The sequence below is a fragment of the Manihot esculenta genome, chromosome 3, assembly GCF_001659605.2.
Source record: "Manihot esculenta cultivar AM560-2 chromosome 3, M.esculenta_v8, whole genome shotgun sequence".
NCBI classification, from domain to species: domain Eukaryota; kingdom Viridiplantae; phylum Streptophyta; class Magnoliopsida; order Malpighiales; family Euphorbiaceae; genus Manihot; species Manihot esculenta.
In genome coordinates, this window is record NC_035163.2 from 22,461,752 (window position 1) to 22,487,540 (window position 25,789).

The 25,789-nt window shown below is 33.3% G+C and overlaps 3 protein-coding genes and 1 long non-coding RNA gene across 7 annotated transcripts; 3 read left to right on the forward strand and 1 right to left on the reverse strand.

Annotated features, from left to right (window-relative positions):
* The first annotated feature begins 363 nt into the window (after window positions 1-363).
* On the forward strand, window positions 364-1,176 carry LOC122723299. Its single transcript, XM_043955087.1, has 2 exons — window positions 364-702; window positions 1,159-1,176. The coding sequence occupies exons 1-2, from the start codon at window positions 364-366 to the stop codon at window positions 1,174-1,176; spliced, it is 357 nt and encodes a 118-aa protein (XP_043811022.1).
* Window positions 1,177-9,567: 8,391 nt separating this feature from the next.
* On the forward strand, window positions 9,568-15,218 carry LOC110611331 (tubby-like F-box protein 7). 4 transcript variants are annotated; one of them, XM_021751588.2, is made up of 5 exons: window positions 9,568-10,028; window positions 11,130-11,217; window positions 11,995-12,124; window positions 13,151-13,719; window positions 14,615-15,218. In XM_021751588.2, coding segments are annotated over exons 1-5 (1,137 nt in total). In that variant the 5' UTR covers window positions 9,568-9,680; the 3' UTR covers window positions 14,617-15,218. The 4 variants fall into 4 exon arrangements, with proteins under 4 accessions (XP_021607280.1, XP_043810902.1, XP_021607279.1 ...); XM_043954967.1 differs by lacking the exon at window positions 14,615-15,218 and adding an exon at window positions 14,560-14,588; XM_021751587.2 differs by lacking the exon at window positions 14,615-15,218 and adding an exon at window positions 13,874-13,935.
* Window positions 15,219-16,358: 1,140 nt separating this feature from the next.
* Window positions 16,359-17,452, forward strand: LOC110610954. The gene is made up of 2 exons (XR_002487307.2): window positions 16,359-17,055; window positions 17,155-17,452. It is a non-coding gene; the product is annotated as an uncharacterized LOC110610954 (long non-coding RNA).
* Window positions 17,453-21,526: 4,074 nt separating this feature from the next.
* On the reverse strand, window positions 21,527-24,063 carry LOC110610479 (multiprotein-bridging factor 1b). Its single transcript, XM_021750415.2, has 4 exons — window positions 23,839-24,063; window positions 22,892-22,975; window positions 21,963-22,045; window positions 21,527-21,871 (listed from the first exon to the last, which is right to left on the reverse strand). Exons 1-4 carry the CDS (start codon window positions 23,978-23,980, stop codon window positions 21,752-21,754), a joined length of 429 nt encoding a protein of 142 aa, XP_021606107.1. The 5' UTR covers window positions 23,981-24,063; the 3' UTR covers window positions 21,527-21,751.
* Between the last annotated feature and the right edge of the window lie 1,726 nt (window positions 24,064-25,789).

The following is a 25,789-nucleotide window of genomic DNA, read 5'->3' on the forward strand; positions in this document are numbered from 1 at the left end:
ATTTTTGCTAGGCATGGAGTTCCCAAGGCAATCATCAGTGACAGAGGCACCCACTTTTGCAACAAGGTCGTTGCAAATCTTCTCAAGAAGCACAATGTGGTGCACAGAACATCCACCGCATATCATCCGCAGACTAATGGACAAGCTGAAGTGTCCAACAGAGAGATCAAAGCCATTCTAGAAAAAACCGTGTCACCTAGCAGAAAAGATTGGAGTACAAAACTGGAAGACGCCTTGTGGGCATACAGAACAGCCTACAAAACACCCATAGGTATGTCTCCTTATAGACTGGTCTATGGAAAAGCATGTCACCTTCCAGTTGAAATAGAGCACAAAGCCTACTGGGCTGTCAAGAATTGCAACATGGATCTAAAAGAAGTTGGACACCATCGCAAGTTGCAACTGCAAGAGCTAGAAGAGATAAGAAGAGATGCATATGACACTTCGTGGGACTACAAAACCAAGATCAAGGCCTCCCATGACAACCGAATTTCAAGGAAGCACTTCGAGGTTGGTGATAAAGTCTTACTTTTTGATTCTCGTTTGAAACTGTTTCCAGGGAAGCTACGATCTAGGTGGATTGGACCATTCATTGTTGAGTACACTTACCCTCATGGAGCAGTAGACATTCGCAGTATAGATACAGGAAAGCAGTTCAAGGTGAATGGCCATCGCCTGAAGCCTTACTACGAAGGATTCAAAGTACAACTAGTGGAAGAAATTCCACTAGATCGTCACTCACTCTGAATAGGCTCATCGCACCATGCCAACCACACCAAGGGAAGTACTCAGTTTCTTTGTTCTTTTATGTTTCTATTACATTGAGGACAATGTATGATTTAGGTGTGGGGGTACGGCATTTTAATTTTTGATTTAGACACATTTTTCCCTTTCAGATTGCATTTTTTTTTCTTTCAGTTATTCCTTTCAGTTTGCGTTTTAAAATTTTTCGTTTTTCTTGCTTTCAATAACACACACATCCACAATCTTCTTCTTGATTTGCTTTACTCAAACTGAACAAACTATGTTGAATGAACTTTCTCTCCATGACCCCATTGATGTAATAACTCTCTAAACCTAGGTTGAATCAATTGCAATAAGATGTATTCATGTTTGGGAATTGCTTTTGAATTGAATCCTTGAGCTTGCCTGTAACAGCCCGGCCATCCTTCGTGACCGGCACTGTCTTAACATCCCCTCACCCTCATGGGATCCGGGCAGGATTTGTCCCTCGGGAGAGCACCTACGGCCCATCTTACCCCAAGTGGATTTGGCCCAAATTTCCCTTTGGAAATTAGGTCGCCTCCCCCACTGCTCGAACCCTTGACCTCCCGCTTTAAGGGAATAGTCTGGTGAGAGTGAGTACCAGTTGTTCCAATGAACAACTGGTACTCACAATGAACAACTGGTACTCACTCTCACCAGACTATTCCCTTAAAGCGGGAGGTCAAGGGTTCGAGCAGTGGGGGAGGCGACCTAATTTCCAAAGGGAAATTTGGGCCAAATCCACTTGGGGTAAGATGGGCCGTAGGTGCTCTCCCGAGGGACAAATCCTGCCCGGATCCCGTGAGGGTGAGGGGATGTTAAGACAGTGCCGGTCACGGAGGATGGCCGGGCTGTTACATAAAAAGGCGCCTTTTTATGTAACAGCCCGGCCATCCTTCGTGACCGGCACTGTCTTAACATCCCCTCACCCTCACGGGATCCGGGCAGGATTTGTCCCTCGGGAGAGCACCTACGGCCCATCTTACCCCAAGTGGATTTGGCCCAAATTTCCCTTTGGAAATTAGGTCGCCTCCCCCACTGCTCGAACCCTTGACCTCCCGCTTTAAGGGAATAGTCTGGTGAGAGTGAGTAATCCACTTGGGGTAAGATGGGCCGTAGGTGCTCTCCCGAGGGACAAATCCTGCCCGGATCCCGTGAGGGTGAGGGGATGTTAAGACAGTGCCGGTCACGGAGGATGGCCGGGCTGTTACATTGCCATGGTGAAAAACATACTGATGACCCTCAACTGATGAGAATAAATTGAAATTGTGTGAATGTACTTAATGTGACTTGTTAGCAATTGGTGTTGATTTGCCCAAATCATTGAGAAAAGAAATTCAGAAAAGGCCTAGACTTCATAAGCACAATGTGAAAACTGTTCCAATGGTCAACAGACTATGAACAGAGCTAGTAGCCACTTGGACAGGTGACCAACTGAGTAACTGGGGGTGGGTATCACCAATATGTACCTTCACGTCAAAAGGTTGGTGACTTTTCCAAGCAAGTTTAAAGTGCAAAAAGGCTGAATTAAGTACTTCAAGGTAAGGGCAAGCCACTCTGAAAGCTAGATTAAGTCTTTGAATGAACAAGAACTAATGCATGTATGATCTCTCTCTTGAGGAAAACCAATCCTAGCCATGGTAAGTAAAGGGAAACAAGGAAAGAGGTAAGTAACCTTGATGCATACATTCTTTATTGCAATGATTCAAAATAGGGGTCTAGAGTAAGAGCTTAAGTGGACATAAAGGATCTAAGTGAAGAGAGTTTGTTCAATTGTGTTTGTTTGCTTGAGGACAAGCAAAAGGTTAGGTGTGGGGGTATTTGACAGAGCGTATTTTGGGCCATATTATCATGATCTTAATGATAATTATTTGCACGTTTTCTGCCTAATTTGGTTGTTTTGTTCATGTTTTGCAGAAACTAGGTGTGAAAAGACATTCTGGAGAAAATGTGGTTAAAACTGCCAAAAAGTGCCAAAGATGGAAAGTGCCAAACAAGGAAAGAGTCAAAGAGCGCAGCCAGCAAACTGTCCGAAATTCGAACTGCAGAATCCTTCCTGCCTTGTTTAGAACGTGTGCCAAGAAAGGAAAGTCTTCAAATAAGGCAAGTTTTCAGAAAAGGAAAGTCTTCAAATGAGGAAAGTGCAGAGGCAAAAGCAAATAAGGAAAGCTCAGTCAGAGGATTATTTAAAATTCAAATCGCAGATATTTCTTTCCTTATTCAAAGATGTGCACATACTGCAGCAGTCATATCTTCCAATTTAGGCAGCAAGATCTCATGAAGGCACACTTGCCTCTTCTGCGTTCAGCGTTTAAAATTCAAACGAAGGCTCCACCTGAAAAGGAAAGACTTGGCAGATCCACTTTCCCTCTTGCATTCAATGACTGCGCACTACTTGCCTTCTGCAACATGATCTGCGCACCACTCTCTATTCAGGAAGGAGATCTCTATGCACTTGGCCTTCATTCAGTCCAGATACATAATTCAATAGAGGATCCATCTAAATAGGAAGTTTGGACAGCAAATATTTCCTATACAGAAGCATCCGCGCGCCTACCTCTTCTGCAAAGCCTGATCCGCGCGCCTCCTGCCCTTTCAGTGCTATCCGCGCGCATGCCTCTCTCCTGCAGAGCAAGCCACGACTTTTCTTCCTCTATTGGCATCCTTGGATCGCTCTTCCTTCCTTTTCAGACACAAGGTACGCTCCTTTCCTATTCTGAAAGCCATCTGCGCGCACCTGCCTTCTGAAGTGCATGCACTACGATTCTTTCCTCTTCTGCAACAACTTGGGCAGCAAGTTGAGTTTGGGCAGCAACTTGGGCAGCCTCTACACTAATAAGGAAGACCTAGGCAGCATCAAAACTCTATAAAAAGGTACTTTATTTGGGCAGCCACGAATTTTTGGACACTTTCAGACTCATCTTCTCCTTCTCCATCCGGATCAAGCAAGGCCGCGCCTCCACCACCTTCGGCTTCTTCTTTTCTTCTTCTACCTTTCTTTATGGTTTTTGTTTCAGCCATGAGTGGCTGAAACCTTTCATTCTAGTTGAAGATCAAGTGAAGCTTTAGTTGTATTGTGGATTGAGAGACTTGGACATTCATTGTTTTACCTTTTGTTATTCAATATTCTTGTGATTTCATGCTTAAGGATATTATTGCTTTGTTATTTAAGATCTCCATTGATTTTTGTTGCAAAGTGATATATTGTTGTTTTGAATGATTTTAAGTCCGTATTTGCTTGAATCGTTTGAACATAAGAACACTTGGTGCACAACCAAGGAAATTGCATGATCTAGTGTTGTCTCCATGCATGTGGGTGACTAGAATTGGTTCTCTCATTTACTTTATGCGATTGACTTTTGCAAAAGGCCTAAGGCTCAAAGACGTTCTTTGGCAATTGTTAATTAGTAATTGATTGGTGGACTTTCCCTAATTAATTTAATCTAAAAGAGAGACTATGGATGTGAGAAGCTTCTTCAATCTCCATGGCCAATTTATTGAATCAACAAAGGAACTTTTGAGTCAATGATCAATCCCATCAACTAAAGTGGATCTAAATCTTCAACTAGAGCCTTTACCATCATTGTTTTACCCTCAATTTACTTTCTGCTTACTTTTTAATTACTCTTTTCATTAGCTTAATCAAATCAATCTCAAGACCCCCATTTTTACTTTACATGTACTCGCACTTTCTTTTCTTTTCTGCTCTCTTTAATTTGGTCTATTCAAGGAAGGTAAACGAGTATCAATTCCCTGTGGATACGATCCTCTTACCACTGTCTGCAATTTTAATATTGTTGGTAGTTAAACAGGTTATTTATTTTGACCGGCTTCGATAACCGTTCTGTCAAGCAGCCAGTACGGATCATAGACACGCAGATCAGGAAGCTAAGGAACAAGGAAATCCCGATGGTGAAAGTCCTGTGGAACCACCACAATATGGAAGAATGCACTTGGGAGACACGGGAGTCCATGCTCCGGCAATATCCTCATCTCTTTTAAGGTTAGTCTCTATGTGTTTTATGTTGTATGCCTTACATGTACTAGTTGAGGAACATTCGGGGACGAATGTTCTTAAGGGGGGGAGAATGTAATACCCGGCTAGACTCCGGTATCGGAATTCCTACCGTCCGGCGGAATCTCGGATGTCGGAAGCCTCTAGTAGGGTAAAACCATGTTTTTATAAAAATGTTTTAATGTGTTTATGATTTTAAGTATGAAATTAAATGAGTTTTTGCATGAAAAGTCCTTGGAGGAAAACCCAGGTTCGGCCGCCGAAAGTCAAGTTCGGCCGCCGAACATGCATGCGTTTTGGAGGCACGTTAGGCCCCCGAAAGCATGAGTTAGGGAAGTCCAGTTTCGGCCGCCGAAAGTCAAGTTCGGCCGCCGAACATTGCATGGATGCGGAGGCACATTCGGCCCCCGAACGTGGCCTGGCCAGCCACCTATAAAAGGGGCACTTAGCCGAAATGGGCGAGTTTTCTCCCATTTTCGGCCACAGCAAGCTTCCGACCTTCCCTTTGCAACTCTAGTGTTCTTCCTCCAAATCTCTTCTATTTTTCTTGAGTTCTAAACTCACATTGCAAGTTTTGAGCGTTTAAACCAAGTTTTGGAGCTTTGGGAACTCAGGAGCTCATTTTCGTGGATCTCCAAGTTTAGGTCGTCTCCCTCTCGATCTTCAAGAGGTAAGAGTCGATCTTAAGCTCCTTATGTGTTTTAAACAAGTTTTATGCAAGATCTATGGGTAGAAATGCATGTTAGGTTATATGTTGAGTTATGGGTTAATATTGATGTTTTGAACAATGTGTGTTGTTTGAGTATGTTTGAAGTGTTGTAGTTGGGGTATTGGATGTTTTGAGGCCCCTAGAAACTTGTATGCATGTTTTGGTTGAGATATATGCTTGATTTGAGGTTTTGGGAGGCAAGGGGTTCATGTGAACCAAGTTTCTGCCCTTCTGGCAGAAACCAGGTTCGGCCGCCGAAGGGAGTTTCGGCCGCCGAACCCCCTTTGTGGAGGCAGCATTCGGCTGCCGAAGTTGCCCCCGAAAAGAGACTTTCGTCTCTGTCTGGGACTTTCGGCCGCCGAAGGTGCCGCCGAAAGTGCCTGACTTTCGGATCTGTCCAGGACTTTCGGCCGCCGAAGGTGCCGCCGAAAGTGCCCTATTCAGCCATTTCATGCATATCTCTATGTGATATTTTCAGGATGTTTTAGGGGGGTTTTTGGGGAATATTTTAGAGTTATGTTCAAGTATGTTTGGTCCCTCATTTGAGTCCACCTGTGTAGGTTCGGACCCGAGGAACCGAGGACCCCAGCAGTGAGTTCAGCTGCTTCGGTATTGTCAGAGTCAGCCAGAGGTGAGTGGAACTAAAACTTAATCTTTTAAATTAAATGTTTTATCATGTTTCATGCATCATGATTATGCAATAGGATGATTGCATTAGATTTCACGAATATGTCGCACTGCATCAATTGTTGTTGTTGTGGGTGAATGTCGGATGACCCAGTTAGTCCATGACAGGAAGACCAGGCCCCATGCTACAGGCCTGGCACAGAGTAAGAAAGACCAGGCCCCATTCTACAGGCCTGGCACAGAGTAAGGAAAGACCAGGATCCCATCCTATGGTCGAGCACGGTTATGGGACTTGAAGACCAGGAGCCCAGAGGGGGCCCTGGGAAAATGGTAAGTAATGTATGTTTGACAGGAAAGACCAGGACCCCATTCTACAGGCCTGGCACAGAGTTAACTTGGACTAATTGGTGACGAGTTCACCCAACCCTTATGTGAATTGTTTGTGTTATGATGCATTTCATAGAGCATAGTGTTAACGTGTTTTGCTAGCTCTACTCACTGGGCTTTTAGCTCACCCCTCTCCCTTTACCCCCAGGCTTGCAGGTACGGTATAGTGCGGGAGTCCGGATAAAGTAAAGAAGTTATGCTTATGTAATAGCTAGTTATGGACATGATCAATTGTAATGTAAATGTACAGTATAGTTATGTAATAAGGTTTATGGATGTTAGTGTGTGCTTGACCATAGATTGTGTTATCCCTTTTACACATGATCTTAGAGATTTTTATGATGTTTATGTAAACCAACTCAACGTATGTTATGTCACCCCTTGGGGGCACTGATGAGATCCCACAGAGGGATCAATGTTATGTTAATGTTTATGCACAGGTTGAGTTTGGTTGATGTTCATGTAAAGAAAAGTTTTAATTTTTATGTATGTTGTGGATCATGTATGGGATTATACAGGTTTACAGGTTATATGTCAGGCTTGCTACGGGTCCCGGCGGCCTTAAGCCGATCTGGATCCTAGCGCCGGTAGCGGTCCGATTTTCGGGTCGTTACACAACACACCTCAATAAAATTAAAAAATGAATTAATTAATTTTTTAATATTATAATGATTAAAAAATAAAATATTTAACAACTAAAATTAATATAAATATTAACTAATAATTTTTTAATAGTTTAAAAATATTTTTAATATATTTTTTAAAATTAAGAAAGCGTTTAAAATTTTATTTTTATTATTCTAATCTTTAATTTTTATCTAATGCATTTGTTTTTGTTTTTTTTGTTAGTTTTATTAGTGATTCTTTATCAAATAAAAGATTTCCTTAATAATTTATCTCCTTTAAAATTTTATAAGGTAAGCATCCTTTTAAGTCTTTCTCTTCTCCTTTTTTTTTTAACTCAATTAAGACTTAATTCAAAATCTTATAATTATAAAAACGATTTTAATACCATTAACGTGTAAAGGAAAAGTGTATAAAAAAAATATTTTGTAATTTTACTAGCTTTTATTTGAAGATTTATAATTTAATTTACATCAAAATAATACATATAATATTATACTATTAATAAATAATATTAACTTTTTATTTGTTAAAAAATATTGACGTATTAATTAAATTATATTATTAATTAAAAAATATATATATAAAAAATATATTATAATTTCATTTATTTTTATTTTAAAATTTACAACTCAATTTATATTAAATTAATATATCGTAATATAATTTTTATATCAATATTTTTTATTATATCTAAAAGTTATTGTTTGTTCATAACCGCACAATATTACTTATACTATTTTAATAGAATTAGACTATATATTTTAAAATAAAAAATAAATAAAATTAAAAAACACCTTTTTATACTTTCGTGTCTTTAAATATCAAAATATCATATAATATAATAAATAATATATATAACATTATTTATGACCAGTCTTCCAATAAAAATATTATTAAAAACTTTAAGTATCACTATTTCACTCCTAGTAATTTTTATTAACAAAATATTTCAAGTTTTTTATAGCATATAAAATATATTGTTAAACATTAAATTTGATTTTCTATAATAATTTTAAAATAACATTTAATATTTTGAGAATATTATAAAAAAATATTTTATAATAATTTATTAATCACTATTAAAATAATCAATAATATAAAAAATATTATCTAATGATAATTATATTTGAGGTTTTATTTATTGTACTCTAAAGTTTTATAAATATTTAAATTTAGAGTATAATTAATAAAATATAGTAATTAAATATTGGAGTCTATCCATGATAATTTGAGACCCTTTTAATCTTTTTAGCAAATCATTGATGGCATAGTTAATTCATGTTCAGTTGTTATAATTTTTATAAATTTTTAATTTTAATTTAATTAATTTTAAATAATATAAATGTAGAACTATTTATTAAGCCTAAAAAATTTCATATTGAAGTTTTTATAAATAATTATTAAATTATATTTATTAACGTGTTTATCTTCAAATGGGTAGTAAATAAATTTTATCAAATTTAACTAAGTCATTCTTCAAATCAATATTAACTATTAAATTACAGTAAAACAATTATTAAAACAGTAAAGCACACATTCTATTGAATAAGAAGTCACAGTCAAAATTCAGCTACATCAGGTAAATTTATACGCTTTTCAGTTTCACAGCTGTACGCATGATCATGGAGACCACGCGCTTCATTGTCTAGCAAAATTTAATATTTAGAGATGTTTGGTTTATTTGTCTAAATACTATTTTATAATTTTTATTTATTTATTTATTTTTATTTTTTATATGTATTAAAAAATATAATTATTTTACTAATTTTTTAATTATATTTATTTTAAATTTATTAAATACTTGAAAGTTTTATTAAAAATAAAATAAAATAAAACAGATTATGATAATAAATTTATATATTACTGTAATTAAAAAAATAAATAATAATAGAAAAGAGTATTATATTAATATATAAATTAATTATTATAATTTTATTTAATTTTATTTTAAATAAAATACATTAAACACTTTTAAGATTTTAAAAACTAAACTAATTAATTTTCTTTTTATTTTACTAATAAGTTGAAAAGTATAAAATAATTTAAATAATGAAGGATTAGTTAGTAATTTTATTTTTTAAAAAGATTTTAATATATTTTTTCAAATATACTATCAATTATTATTGAATTTTTCTTTAGTAAAAAATTAAAAATACATTTAACTAGTAAAACTGATAAAATAATTAATTAATAAATTTTTTAAAATATATAAATATTTTAATATATTTTTGAAATTGAAAAACAGTAGCAATCACATATTAATTTCTTCTTTTTATTATTTATTTTTTAAGACTCGGTCAAATCTCCCCAACCACTTCCATCCCACTATTCCCCTCGTCTCATCCTTCCCTCTTGTTAACCCCCACTATCTTCACGCCACCTGCTCCAAAAATTGTCTCCCATTCGCTTTTCCATACACTTATCTCACAGCCCTGTCACTCTCTCTTCCTCTCTCTTGCTTTCTCTCTCTACAAACGAAAACGAGAAAGGGACCGAAAACTCTCTCTGCTTTTCGGAGAAAAAAAAAAAAAAGAGAAATTAATCACTCTAATGTCTCTGCGGAAATCGATTCTCTCTCGAAGGATCTCCAGGTCGTTCAGGTCTGTAAATAATCATAAACACGACGACGGAGTGGCGGAAGTTTCCGGCCGTCTCGGAGGCGATGTTTCCGGGGAGTGGTGGGCGGAGTCGGACCCTGTCAATGGTTGGGCGAGCTTGTTGCCTGAATTGCTTGGAGAGATAATAAAACGAGTTGAAGAGAGCGAGGATCGGTGGCCTCAGCGACAAAACGTTGTAGTTTGTGCTTGTGTTTGTAAGAAATGGAGAGAAGTTACTAAGGAGATAGTCAGGTCTACCCGCAATATCGGAAAAATCACTTTCCCTTCTTGCCTTAAACAGGTCATTTTTCATATTTCTTAAAATTTATGTGGTGTTCTTTTTTGGTAGTGAGTGATTGGGAACTCTGAAATTTATTTTTCTTGATTATTTTTAGGGAATTCTTTTATGTCAAGTTAAGTAGTTTTATTTTTTAAACAAATAATGCATGAAATATAAATCGAAAATCTATCTAATTTAAGTTCTCCCATAGTTGGACTATTATGTTGCGTTTATATGAGTATTTGCTACGTTTTTGCCAAGGAATTGTTATAGGTTAATTAAGAATTTCATTAGTGCCCCTGGTTACTGAGCTTTCATTATAGTTTTTTAAATATTGATGCAGAAGATTTCAAAGGTCAAAAGGAAACCATATAGCCTCCCCAACTAGTTTGGGACTAAGGCTTAATTGTTAATTTTGATGTTTCCGTGCCTGGAATTTGAATTTGTTTTCTTTGCTAGGCTATTTCTATGTATGTTATTACTACAGTGTCGTCCATACTTTGTGAATCTAATTTTGTAGGTTTGGCAATAACCTTTTTTATGTGTTGAATATCAAAAATTAGAAAATTAATTGAAAATGTGGGAAAATGGAGCTTCACATAATTGTGAATGTTGAAAGCTAATAACTTTGATTCTTTGAGCATTGAACAATTGTTGGAGGCCTTCTTTTCTGTAAATTATTGGTCATCAGCAACAAATTCAAGTTCCACTGCAAGTAGCATTGCACTTCTATTTATTTCATTAAAGAAATTGCACAGATATGCTTAAGAAATTTTTCTCTCGTTTGAAAAAAGAGTTATCGGCATTCTTTTCCTAGGAACTTACTTTTATATGAAAATTTCTAATATGTTTAGATCAACTCAAGACATTGTTAAAGAATAAATAGATCTGATAATAGTCAAAATTGTGCCTTACATCATGTAAATTTTAGGATCGGAGGCGTTTGTGTGTGTGTGTGTGTGTGTGTGTACGTATATGGGTAATTGAATCAGTAATATTGAAACTATAACATTTCTGTTCTTGATTCTGTCTTGATTTGTTTCTTTGACTTCATACAATTGTTGGTCCAATATGTCTAAAATATTACAATACATGGTCCTTCTGTTTTTATTGCAAATGCAGCCGGGTCCACATGACTTTCCTCATCAATGTCTTATAAAACGGAATAAGAAGACTTCAACATTTTACCTCTCTCTTGCTCTTACTCCATGTAAGTAGTTATTGGTGGAATTGATTTTAGAACCAAAAGAGGAACTTAGAAGCTTCTTGAGAGGATTCCCTTTGTGCTTTTTTTGCAGCTACATTAGTTTGATTTAATAGTTTATGTTTACATTTTGAGCATTTGTCAAACCTTTAGGCAGACTTCTGTCTACATGGTGATATATAACGTATTATGCCAGGCTCATCCAAGTCAACTTGACCAGCTCATTCTAAACATCCACAATATCTAATATTTACAACAAAAAGCTTATTCCATTTAAAAGTCTCAACTAATAATGACGAACATAAGAATCTCAAATTACACAGAAAAGGCAATCTTTGGGATTGAGAACTGTTATGTGGTATAGGAAAATTTTTGTTTATTAAAATTATTACTTTTTGGTTATGAGCGTACCAACAAACGTGAATGATTAGTGGTTTGAGAAGACTGGTGATATACGTGGAAAGCTAATGCATAACATTTTTTTATGTTGACTGTGAATTTTATTAGGGCGAGGGGTTTATGTAGATTGTTAAATTTATGTTACATACACTTGATTATCAAGTTTGTTATTAGCCTTCAGTTCACATGTGTGCGCACACATTCACACACACACACACACACACACACACACACACTCACACTATTTGTTTTCTGCTTGTGCATGTTAATAGTGTAATATAAGTTGTCGAAGTCTAGCTAGTTTGAAGTTCCATTTTGGAAATAGTGTAATATAAGTTGTTGAAATCTAGCTCATTTGAGGTTCTATTTTGTTTTTCTTCCTAGCGTTACTGGACAAGGGAAAGTTTCTTCTAGCGGCACGGAGGATTAGACATGGTGCTCACATGGAGTACATCATCTCACTTGATGCAGATGATCTATCCCAACGGAGTAATGCTTATGTTGGAAAGTTAAGGTAAGACATACATATTGAAGCAGGGTAATGCTATCCTGATTTCTTACTTCAGATAATGCTATCGTAATTTCCTACTTTAGATAATAAGAGCCTAGATGGCTTCTTATTATTCTTCTTCCTTTTCTTCTTTACCTTCCTATCAAACTTACAAAGTTCATATTTAATCAGTCATTTTTGCCGTGTCTACTGTCTGTCTGCAACATAAAATCTGTATTTGACTGTTTCAAACATGGTGATTGCTGATATGCAATTTGCATGGTATGATGCAGCTCTCTGTATTCTGTACTGGACTTGCTGATGGCCTGTTGGATCATATATATTCTATGATATCACTATGGGACGACAATGCAGCTCAACTGAACTCAACTAAGCATAATTTGAAATAGGTTGGAGTTGGTTACATGGATGTGTTTCCATTTGCTTCAGTATATGGGGACAATAATAGAAGTAAATGGGCTTTAGGACCTAGGTTAAAATCTGTCATCATAACTGGAAGCTGATGGCTAATTTGTTAGTTTATGTACCGATTACTATGATACTGTAGCTATCTCGGGAAACAAGAAATTGTCCCTATTGAGAATAAATCCTCGTGGACTTAGTTCACCTTGGACTACAGTTATACACCCTGTGGAACCTACATGTGGATCTCATTTTCTATCTTTATCGTCAATTGTGGACTAGGATCTTGCCAGATTTTCTCCCTTCTGTCGATAGTGCTAGACATTTTCTAGATTGCTAAATTTACTCTTTGTACTCATCACTACACATTTTAGAGATGAAGTATATCTGTTTTGGTAACAATGCCTACTTTTGAGTCCTAGAACTAATGCTATTACCAATTATGGTCTAAATCACCATGGTGATTGGATTTAACAAATTCTAGCTGTACTAATTAATATGTAGTTAAGAACAAAATGACCATTATTCTGTTTCTCTTATCTTCTTCTCTCCTTTCGGGTTTTGGAGCTGTTTTTATTGTAATCAGTTATGGAAAATAAAAGTCTAAAATTCTTCCAAATTTTACAGTTCGGACTTTCTTGGCACCAACTTTACAATCTATGACAGCCAGCCACCGGATAGCAGTGCAAAGCCGGCAAGTAGCAGAGCTAGCCGCCGATTTGCTAGCAAGAAAATAAGCCCACAAGTTCTGGTGGCCAATTATGAGGTTGGACAAGTCTCATATAAGTTTAACCTCTTAAAGTCAAGAGGTCCGAGAAGGATGGTGTGCTCGCTGAAGTGTCCACTATCACAGGAAACTGTTAACGAAAAACATCTAGAAGGCTCCATGACGAAAGGATCAGAGACTTCTGTTTCTGGCTGTACAGTTTTGCGCAACAAGGCGCCAAGGTGGCATGAACATCTACAATGCTGGTGCTTGAATTTCCATGGTCGGGTAACTGTAGCATCAGTGAAAAACTTCCAATTGGTTGCAACTGTGGACCAAAGTCAACCAGGAGGAAAAGGAGATGAAGATACCGTCCTCCTACAGTTTGGGAAGGTAGGAGATGATACTTTCACCATGGATTATAGGCAGCCATTATCAGCTTTGCAGGCATTTGCAATATGCCTTACGAGCTTTGGCACAAAACTGGCATGTGAGTAACCTATATGCTGTTATTATAATTATGGAAGTTATGAGTTCTGTTGATGTTTTTATATCAGTAGCTCGTTTGACTTTACTTGCTTTTACAATATGCGTTTGGTTGCAGAAACCAATGATGTAAATGTTGTGTATTGTACTAATTACAGGACTCTGGAAATTATTGGTTCCCTACAATTTTATATTTACCCAGGATGGTTTTTGTTTTCTACGTTCAAGTCTCCCTGGAGAAAAAGAAAAAAAAAAAAAGAACGGAAAATCACTACTGTAAAAATACTTCATAACATTGGATACAGGATTTGGGTCGTTGAAGCAAGTTGGTTTCTGTAGAAACAGTGTCTTTCGTAACTGCTTCTGTGGTGATTCTGTATTTTTTATGTATGCTGGTAAATGTGAATAAAAAGGTCGGTTATTGCTCATGGTTTTAATTGGTGATAATAGAAGCTTTAAGCTTTTCATGGGTAGTCGGTGGTGCAGCATGTCCAAGACATTTTCTTGGCAATTTTGTTGACCAGATGATATCCGTTAATCCCTTTGAATCGACTTCTGGTAATCGATCGTGAGAGAATTCTTTTCTGGTTGTACCCACCAAAAAAAAAAATTGATAAAAAAGTGAATGTTGTATTCCTGGTTGTCGATCATTAGGGGATCCTGTTTTTATCATATAGCCTGAAATCGAAGCACTGTGAGTATTTTTTTTCTTGGTAGCTCCTTTTGATAGGTTGTTCTATTTAATAATCTGCAGAAAACTTGAATTGTAATGATTTAATATGTCGCAATCCTATGGGTATTAAGCATATTTTTCTAAAAAACTTGTTTTTGATGGGATGTTCAGTCCAAGTGAAGTGAAGGCGCTTAATAAGAACACTAATTCTGGCTACTTTTAGCAGAGCTTACAATATAGAGAGAGGTTGCTGTGGCTCGTGGAGCACGAACTCTGAAGATGGGTGAAGTTGTCGAAGAGTACACCTTTCTTTACACCTTTCTTCCTTAGTATCATCTCTGGACCAGAAAGCTTTCTTAAATCCGGACGAGATTATTATGCAGTGATTAAAATGAGATTATTTCTACAACCTTTTTTCTTTGCGTTGGCTCTTGATTTGGTAGTGTATGCGGATTTTCTGCCTCAAACTATCCATCCTCATCTCCATATCTTTAGTGCTTAGTTTTGCCTCTTCCTCTCCTTGGTGCTTAAAGTGATTGCTGCTAAGATTGTCTCAGCCATTTATCAAAGGAGTAACATTGTCCATGGTTGCTTAGCCTTCTGAAAGCAAGGAGCAGCGATGATTTGGAGCTGCGAGCCTTCTGAAAGCAAGGAGCAGTGGTGATTTGGAGCTTTGTGGGGTTCGAGGTTCATTCAAGTCTTTGGAAATGGGTCTTTAGGGCTCTAGTGCATTTCTGCATTTGCTTTGGGTTGGAGCCTTTTCTTACTTGGGCTTTCTCTTGGCCCGTAGGCTTTTGAATTGTAATCAGGCCTTCAGCCTTTTATCTTGGTAGACATTGGACCATTTTTAATTTAATGAACTTTTATCTTAGAAAAAAAAGAAAGCCTAAAATCGATGCATGTGGAAAAGGCATATGAAGGATTGGGCTTGGTAGCACAAAGAGCAGCTTGTGATCAATTGTGGAAGTAGGTTTGATATGGCTTTCTTTCCCACACATATACTTATACTTTAATCTTTAAATTTTAATATAATTAATAGATTGATTTTAATATTTTTAAAATCAAATAATTAATTCATCTAAATTAAAAGTTAGCTCTATCCATTTTTACTACTAAACGTGTAAAAATATCTTTATTATCATTTTTAAATAGATAAGCTATACTTAAATTTTTAAATTTTAATATAATTAATAAATCAATTTCTATATTTTTAAAATCATACAGGTAAGTCTTTCTCTATTTATTATAATTTAAATATTTTTATAATTTATTTTTTATATAAAAAATATTTAAATTTTTATTAATTTTTATTTATAATATTTTATTTAACTAATTTTTAACATTTTTTGTTCTTCAATTATATTTATTAAAATACTTCAATACTTATAATTTTAAAACTTTTAAAAAAAATATTTACAACTTTAACTATTTTTAAGTAATATCAAATAATCTTTAAATAGGTTATAAATTTTTATAAAGAGTATTTTAAAAAAAATTATACTTTCAAAAAAGTTTAACTATTAATTAGCTCTGAACTAATATTTATAATCAATGAAAAAAATATAATTTTAGGCAAATTAAATGCAAAGAGATTTAAGAATTTAATTTTAAAAAAATAAGAATTGATTCATTAATTATATTAAAATTGACACTAAAATATAGTTTACATAATATAAAATACTCAAAAAAAAATTTAAGTGTTCATCAAAGTATTTTAAATATAAAATATTTATTCTCTTTTGATTGGTTGAATAATAAAAGTATAGATGGAATGATTTTTAATTTGAATGGATTGATTATTTAAAGATTTAATGTTCGATTTTAAAATTATATACACCGATGCATTAATTATATTAAAATTTAAAAATTAAAATATAAATTTTTTTAATTGAAGTGCAGTTTCCAAAATTGGTAATAGTATTTAAAGTAGACATTACAAATTAAGTAAAATTCACGAAGCATGCAAGAGTTTTTATTTTTATTTTTCACAAAGCATGCAAGAGGTTTTTAAAAGTGGAACGTACGAGGTTTGAAGACGTTTCATGCAGGCATCTAATCAAGCTTGTTAAATTTCTAGAAATCATGTACCGTATTTGTAGCCCACTTCTTCCAACTCTCAACCTCAATCACAATAGCTTTTCTCTCTGTAATTTCTTCAGCCTCGAGTCTTTTCCTTAGGTTTTAGCCTAAACTTCTCTGCCGTCTCTTGCGATTTTCCCTACCCTTACGGGCAGGGGATCTCTTTCCTGTCTGGATGTGGGTTTTGCTCTCCCCCATTTGGGTGGTTTGTAGATAATTCTTGTGGTTGCTTTTCTACCCAGCAGATCTAAGCATAGAGAGAGAGAGAGCATGTTATTTTCATCTGCATGTTTGGGTTTTTATTGATTTTTTCCTCTGTTTGCGTAGTTCATAATTTCTATTGGGAGATTTGTAAATCGCGCTCTATTAGGTTGTGGCCCTTCCTCATCACGAGTTCTATTTCTGTGTTTGGTTGTTGTTCTTCTGTGCTTGCAGGTCTAGAGACTCCGAGATCTACCGCCTGTGTATGGTTATCGTTTGACGAAGAGTGCAGAAAGTAAGATGCTAATGGTATCTAGCAGGAACCCGTAACGGCCTGGAAGGTGCGAGTGAGACGCCGAAGAGCCCTACTACCACCACTTGTCGCCAGTACGTTACTGATCTTGAGTTCTCTCTATGGCTCGATACTCTGGGCTTCCTATTGCTTCGCTTCTAATCCTTTTCTGCTCCTTGTTGTTTATATGCAAGTCTACCATCATCGACATTTTCAGTAGACAACTTCATCGGCGGCGTTCATCTTTGCAGAGAGGCGGCGGCGGTTTAAGTTGGTTGTAGCTAGGGTTTCTACTCCTTTCAGCGGGCTGGGCTTGCTTATAATGGTGTTGGACTTTCTTGTTTTTAGAATGGATGTGAGTTAGGCATTTCTGTTTTTATTTGAATCATGGCCTGCATACGAGATGGATCGTTTTCTATAATAGATCTTGAGTCTTTTATAATGGATTTCATTTTCGAAAAAAAAAAAACTCAATCACAATTTAATTTTTAACTTTTTTTTTTTGTTTTTTTTATCCTTTATGTGCAATTCATTTGGAGCACACACAGACACTCTTTCCAAAGTAAAATATCATTACATTTTAATATGGCACTAAAGCCTATAGATATTTAAAGGTCCAAGAACTATTTGTAAATACAATGCCAAAACGAAGATAAACAAGTTTAAATGTATAAAAAGTAGAGAGAGTCGCGCCCATCGTTTAGAAGGGATAGAAAATAATCACAAAGAGTGGTAGCAGAAAAGACATACAAAAAAGAAAAAAAATTGAGAGATCCTTTAACAAAATCTAGAGGAACAAAGGTCCAAGCTTATTACATGTCAACATAGGCTTAATGAAAAAATGCTTTTGGAAGCTTAAAATAAAACAAATGGAAGAAAAATCCATGACATAAAACAGAATAACCTCTAGCTTTGCAGGGGAAGATACAAGGTGAAACATCTACGGGGCTTCGATAGTGGCTATTGGTAGGAGAATGCAATTGTCATCAAGAAACATATATCTGGGATATTTTATTGATACAACCAAACTAAAAACTCAATCCGTGGAGAAACGCTAAGCCATTGAAGTAACGTCATCTATAACCTACACCGAGTGCTTTACAAATTACAAAGGGAATAGTATGAATCAAGCACTTTTTTTTTTCTCAAAAATATAAATTTTATTAAAAGGAAATACTCTAGGCTTGAAGACAAATAAAGCCCATATATCAAACACACTAAAACTAAGGCCATACAACGACAGATAAAACCCGAACTGAAACCTATTGTCAGAATCCTATACCCGTTACAAGTGACCCAATCCAGATTCGGTTGCCTTAAAGCATCGTTGCAGCTCCTCCCTTGAAACCGACGACAACCAAGGAAAGCAGAACCCATACAGGCGAGGATAGCTCCAGATGGTAGTCTTTTTAGACCGTCATAAAGCAAACTAAAGTATAGGAAGACCCAACTCCTCTCAAACGGACCACCGCATCAAGGAAGGAGCACCGAAGGAAAAACCCAGAACCATTGCATGCAACCATAGGTCGAAGAGGGGAAGCAGATGAACCGCCACAACAACAATGATAAGCCAGACAATCTCCTTCCAGAGGTCGAAGAATGCTTCAAACTCGGATTTGAAGGTACCGGCTGAGATGGTAGTGATGCATCGTTCGAGGCTCTTCCTCTAAAACTGCCTTCCACTGGAAAGAGAGAGACAAGTAGAGAATGAGATCGAGAAGCCTCCAACCTGCAACCAGAACAAAGAAAAACATACATGCAAAGAGCATATCAAAAAACGCATCCAAAGAAACCCTCCATTAAAGCACCACCACAACAGCTAACAAAACACCAAAAAAATATGTACACTCCACTGAGCAGGAAGAGAGTATATGGCCCACATTCGAACAGAGGGAGGTCTCACTCCGCCTCGAGAAGCAAAGAAAGACCTCCAACTGAGGCAGAGAAACCGGCAAACTCCTGAACAGAAAGAGGCTGAACCTCAAAAGGAAAAAAGAACCTCTCTCTTGGAGAGAGGAAAAAGTGGGTTGCATCATTGTTCAGACATCTCTTAACACACAAGTATCAACTGAAGCCACACCTCCATCGGATATATCACGACCAGAGAGCTATATTTCATTGAACATCACCTTGCAGCTGAGCTTCCTCCATATGTTGATCAACCGGAATAAATCTGAAGCAAAATCTTACTGTGTGATATTCATTATTTGTAACAAGGGGATTTACATATTAATTTCCGAATATTATCATTAGTAACCAGTAGTTATATTTTTAAAAATTTATTAAAATATTTTGATTTTTTTATTTTTATTTTAATTTTTTAATATTACTATTATTAATAAATCAGTTCCGTAAATGTTATTATCTTTTTTTTATATTTATTAAAACGTCTTTTATCATTTTTAAACGTCTTTATTGTTTCTTCACGTTAATAAAATAGTCTCTATCTTTTTTTTATATCTATTAAAATGTCTTTATCATTTTTTTCTATCAACGAAATAATTTCTGCTCATCGTTTTTTTCTATCAACGAAATCATTCTCTTTATATTTTCAAAAATCTATTAAAATATTTTTATTTTTTTTCATATCTATTAAAACGTTATTATCGTTAAGAGGAGTAATTTGATTTGATTTTTTACTAGGCAAAAATAAACAGAAATACTATTTCATTGACGGAAAGAAAAGATAAAAACGTTTTAATGAATTTTTAAAAATATAAAGACTGACTTGTTAATAATGACAATATTCGGTGATTAAATTGTAAATTTTCTTTTATAATAATATGATAACTTTTTTATAATAATAAGTTTAATAATAATTAAATTAAATATTTATGTACAGATTTATCCATTCAATACATATGCTTATATTAATTTTATATACACCTATATTAATTTTATATAAATCTCAATATAATTATTTAATCTAGCGGTGATAACACGAAATCAAATTTATATTAGACTCATTTATGAACAAATAATTTATTAAATCAATTATTAATTATAAAAATTATAATATAATTTGCTATTGTTTCTATTTGAATCAGAATTAAATGCAAAAATAAGTTAAAATAAAGATATAAGTCTAATTAAATTTATTTACTTCTACTCAAATATTAAATAAATTTAATTTAAAATTTTAAACTAATTAAATTTATATATTATTTATGTAAGGATTAAATAAAATTTTTATTTAATATAGTATTTTTTTAATAATAAAAATATTTTTTATATAATAAAACTTTATTTTTATAATTTAAATTATTTTTATATATTTTTAAAAATTTTATTGTAATTAAAATATTAAATTTTTTATTTTTAAATTATAAAAAATAATATTTAAATATTAAAAAAATAATATTTTAAAAAAATTATTATAATCCTAAATTTTATTAATTAATTTTTATAATTTTGAGTTCTAATTAAAATGTATCTCACTTTTTAAAATACAATTATTTCATGATTTAGTTAATAATTCTGATAATCAAGGAGAAAATTTAACAGTAAAATGGGATAGAATATTTAGTGATCATAAAATTAACATTAGTAGCTTGCAAATTTACTCATAACATTAATAGCTTGCAAATTTACTCTTGATATCCAGATAATGTTCTTGAGCTTGCCTTGACGCAAAATTTTAAATTAAATTTATTTAATTCTTAAAAAAAATACAAAAAACTCAATTCAATTAAAACAATGCTATTTATCAATTGTGTTAAATTTTAAAAAACTGAAAAAAAAATCCATGTGAAAATTGAGGCATGTACAAGGAATTTTGTTTTTCCAATTGTCGTCAAATAATTTCAAGAAAACTATTATAATTCTCTACAAACGGCTATTATTCCCCATTCGATTAATAATAATATACTTTTTTCATAATTTTTATATTTTTTTTATTATATTCAAATTATGATCTACTTTTTTTTCATATGTAGTTAATATATAAATTAACTATTACAATTTTATTTAATTTTTAAAATAACCTCTTATTAGTTATAAAATATAATTTAATATTTAATAAAATTTAATATCTATAAAATGAATATAATTAAAATATTATTTAAAAAATATTTTTTAAATATATATGAAAAAATAAAATAAATAAATTATATATAGAACCGACATAATAATGACAAATAATTTATCCTTTTGCTATTCTCTACAAAAGGATGGGCGATCCTTCGCCCCTACCGACCGGAAACCCATCTACACCAATCTAAGATCTTCAACCTAGCTTTGCGTTCAAGGGTTGCTAAAGAGCAACACGCCCATGGGCAATAATTTGCTTAATTGACTGTAGATATCTTTTAGAGCCAAAATGGGCTTCATTTGCCGCTACCATATGACATTGTATTTGTACGTCTAATTACAGCTTGAGTTTTGTCATTTACGTTTGGTTCCTGTTTGCTTGGTCTATTTATTTATGGATATCACTCTTTAGATTCAATTAATATAAAAAAACTCCACAGGCTAAATCTGAAGAATTCAATTTCCTGATGCGTTTTTGCCTTGTTTGATACAGACTTGAAATCAGAGAAGCCTTTTGTCTCAAAACACTTGCCGATGTGAAAAAACAAATAAATTCATGAGAAAAAAGAGAACGTGCATGCAAGGACAAATTCAAACTCCAACTCCAACATCATAAGTCTCCACACAAAGCAAAGATCATGTTTCTTACATGCGAGCCATAACAATGGTAGAAAAAGTTCATGTACACCACCACCAGCGGTAAGACTCTAAAGACGCTTAGATAACTTCTTCATAGCTCCGAGCTACATCTTAAGTCAGTTTTCACTTCTTCCCTCGCAGCTTCACACCAAGAGCCCTCTCCAGTTTGCCTATTATCTGTTGATTTGGAATTGCTTTTCCAGACTCGTACTCTTGTATTATCTGAGGCTTCTCATTGATCAACTGCAAGAAACATGAATGTGTTAAACCCCAAGCTGACACACACACACACACACAAACACACATGCGCACAGAGAGAGGGAGAGAGAGAGACCTGGGCAAGTTGAGACTGGGTAAGTTTCTTGTCCATTCGAGCCTGCATGATAGCTTTCTTCAGTTCGGTTGGAACTCGATCATCTAGTAAGAAAACAAGGCCAGGAGATTCAGAAGGCTCTCATCTTCTCATGCTAAAGATTCACACATCATCTAGTAATTATTTCACATAGGCAACATATAAAAGCAACAGTAAGAGCAGAAACATGCTAAAATAACAAAATATATAGCAATTCTATCCATATAATAGATCAAGGAAATGTCACGCACCACATTATGCACATAGAGAACACCTCCATGAAATTAACACATAGGTGACAACAAAAAATAACTGCATTTGTCAAAAGAAAAACAAAAAAATAATTGTGCGAGAGAGAGAGAGAGAGAGAGAGAGAGAGAGAGAGAGAGAGAGAGAGAGAGAAACAGAGCAATATCAAGAAGCATCAACCTAAAAGGACCATCTAGAACCTTATGCTACTTGTTTTATGGATAAGCTGCTGAACAAAAAAATAAATAAAAATGAACCCCTTCATTCATGAATTTCACCATAAAAAAAGCATAAATAATAATTAAAAGAAAAGTAAAACAAATATATTAGTTCTGCTTTTTTTTAGCTGAAAAATTAGCAAGGAAAAGAACATGGTGATGACATACATGCTTATATATATTAAACCAACCAACAACAAAGGGAAAAATAGAAAACCAACAGCAGACATTCTCAGCATATTAAGAGTTTAACATAAGTACCAGAAAATACATGTTTTCTATGCAGAGTCACTTCTCAATGCTGGTTGATTAAATAACTGATTGTACACATCTCAAGACAATATGAATCAGATACTGGCTATGCAAAAGTATTTCATCAAGCATATAGTCAGTGAAATTATCAACGACAAAATAAAAATTCACTTAAGAAAAAAAAGTACTCACGAGTTAGGTTCTCTGTTTCTTCATCAAGCTTCCTTGTGTTTAAAGAAGTGCTGCTGGAGGCAGCTTTGTTTGTACCAGCATTTGCTGCAGGAGAAATTGTAAGAGAACTTTAAGTTTACACAAATTGGTATCTATCAACTAAATGAAAAGATTAAACTATTGTCTAAGCAACCACATGTTAAGAGTATGATCCATCATTAAATATTTTATGAACATCCCTTCCTACATGATTGCCACTCTCATTCTAAAACCTAAAACTCCCTTTAATCAAGACCACAAATACACGTATTGATTGGTATAAACACAATAGCATTTCATTCAAACTAGTTAATGAGCTCAATATTCAATAAACATGATTATTTGTCTAGTAAAACCTGATGGTAAAATTGAGAGCAACATGGCAGTTTCTTCATCCAAGTCCATACTCCAGCTTAACATACCACTTAAAATATCAGTCACCATCTCAGAAAAATTCAAATAGCTATTCATTATAGTTTGTATAGATGCAGGATAACAATAAAAACGAAAAATAAGTGATTTCATATAAATATAGCATTAGGGTTTCTGATTACTGAATGTTTGGCCTAAGTGCATACATGCTAGATATTATCACAAAAGAGTAAGAAAATCATTACAATTTAATAATAATAAAGTAAGAAACCCTAATCGCTCTTTGGCCGCCGGGAACCAAAACCACAAAAAGGGGGAAGGAAGAAAGAAATCTATTGCTGCCTATTGTTACAATATCATTCCAAAAATTGAGTATTAGCAGATCCAAAATCGTTATTCCCATTCCTTGGCATCTGTCCCAAGAAACGAACAAGACGATAATACAATCATCAAAATCAAACAGAAACTCTTTATCGATTCAATTGATCAATCATAGTAAATTAACTAATCAATCATTTTTAAAAAAAAAAAGCAAAGGAAAAATCAAAAGGGTATACATTTTTTGATAGTTTCAATGTCGGCGCCGGAACGTCGAGCGGCGTTGACGACCTTCTGGTCCTTCTTGGCGGCGGCGTTGGGAGCCTTCTTGCGAATCACCACTGGTTCCCAATCCTGTGATATTGGTCCAACTCCAGACATTTTATTTCTCTCTCAAAACGCTCTCTTTCTGATTTCGATGTTTGATGATAGCTTAAGACGGTAGCTGTGTCTCCTCCATTTCACTTCGTTTTTATAGTTGCTACTTCTTATCCAACAGTCGCTCAACTTTGAGAATATTTCATTTATATCTCGCTATTTTAGTTTATTATTAAAAAACACCCATATCAGCCCTCAATTTTTTACCAAAAATCTAAATAAGACCAATTTAATTTTTTTTATTCAAGTAAAGCCCTGAATTTGAACGCAAAGTTCCAATAAGTTATGGACAAATAAAATATTATTTTATATATAAACTACTTTTTTAATATATATATATATATATATATATACCATTTTTATTCTTGTATTTATGTATTTTTTAAAATTTTATTTTAAATAAAAAGTAAATAAATTATAAAAATAATAATTTATTATTTAAATAATATTTTGTCAAGTTATAATTTATTTTAGACTTAAAAGTAAAATTAAAGGCTTTATGTGGTAAAAAAAATTGAAGGATAATTTATTATATAGTCTTTGTGATTTAATAAAATTTATAATTTAATTTAATTTTTTTAATTATAAATAATTTAATTTTAAATTTATTCATAAAAGAGCTTTTCTATTAAATTTATTATCAATCAATCGTAAATTGATAAATTTAATTCAAATTAAAATGATAAAATTATTATAAATATTAATTGATAAATTTAATTCAAATTAAAATGATAAAATTATTATAAATATTAAAATTATAAAAATTAAATTGTTATTGATTATTAAAATTAAAAGGACTAAATTTTTATAAAAATTAAAATTTAAAATACTAAATAATTATATTTTAATGGTAAATTTTTACAGAATAATTATTTTATTAATAAAATAAACTTTAACAGCTAAATTATTTCTAAATTAATAGGAACTAAATTATAAATTTTATTAAATTTCAAAAACTATATTATAAATTACTTAAAATTTGGATTAAGCTTATTTAAATTTTGATAAAAATTCAAGGGCTATTTGGATATTTTGTCTTTTTTAAACAATTGTTATTATATAAAACTCCATAAACTACATTTTATATATATATATATATAAACTTAATCAGATCTCCCTGTTAAAAAAAAAAGTTAAAGCAAGAGTTGTTTTTGCCTCTCTCTAAAAATTATGGAAAATCACCATTTTATATATATTTTTCTTTCTCCTTTATCTTTGTAATTAAATTAATTGATAATTAATTGTTTTATTTTATTTTTTGTTTATTAAATTTATTTAAAACAATATTAATTATATATACTTTATTCATTATTTGTAATCACTATTTTTTAAGAAATAAAATTTTATAAATGGCCGGTGCATTATAGCTTTTAATTTGATATTATATTATATTAATATTTTCATTAAAGAGAAAAAAATTCCATAGTTTATCCCCCTCTTCCCTTATTTATCTTTGATGTTTAATGGCAGGGTGATTGTGATGAAATTAAAGCTTGAAGAATGAAAACAAAGAAGTCGGAGTTGTATTTACCTTTTTAACTCATAAAAATTAATTTATAAACACTTAATATTTATAAATTATTTAAATTTTATAAATATTTAAAATTTTAAATAATTATATTTTAAATTAAAATATTTATTATTTTAAAAATATAAAAATTATATAATATTAAAATATAATTAAAAATAAAGCACTCTCTCCCAAATTTGAAAGGTAGTAGCAATTTACTAAAGATGAAGACTTCACTCCTCGCTCGCTCACTCTCTCTCTTTGAAAGAACAATGGACTCCTCGCTTAGGGCTAGCCTATAT

Coding starts and splice junctions, on each gene's coding strand:
- LOC122723299 (XM_043955087.1), top strand. CDS start 364: ATGGATCTAAAAGAAGTTGGACACCATCGCAAGTTGCAACTGCAAGAG.
- LOC110611331 (XM_043954967.1), top strand. CDS start 9,681: ATGTCTCTGCGGAAATCGATTCTCTCTCGAAGGATCTCCAGGTCGTTC. Junction 10,029..11,129: donor TCCCTTCTTGCCTTAAACAG/GTCATTTTTCAT, acceptor TTGCAAATGCAG/CCGGGTCCACATGACTTTCC. Junction 12,125..13,150: donor GCTTATGTTGGAAAGTTAAG/GTAAGACATACA, acceptor CAAATTTTACAG/TTCGGACTTTCTTGGCACCA.
- LOC110610479 (XM_021750415.2), bottom strand. CDS start 23,980: ATGTCTGGAGTTGGACCAATATCACAGGATTGGGAACCAGTGGTGATT. Junction 22,976..23,838: donor CATTGAAACTATCAAAAAAT/GTATACCCTTTT, acceptor TTTCTCCTGCAG/CAAATGCTGGTACAAACAAA. Junction 21,872..21,962: donor CCCAGTCTCAACTTGCCCAG/GTCTCTCTCTCT, acceptor TGTTTCTTGCAG/TTGATCAATGAGAAGCCTCA.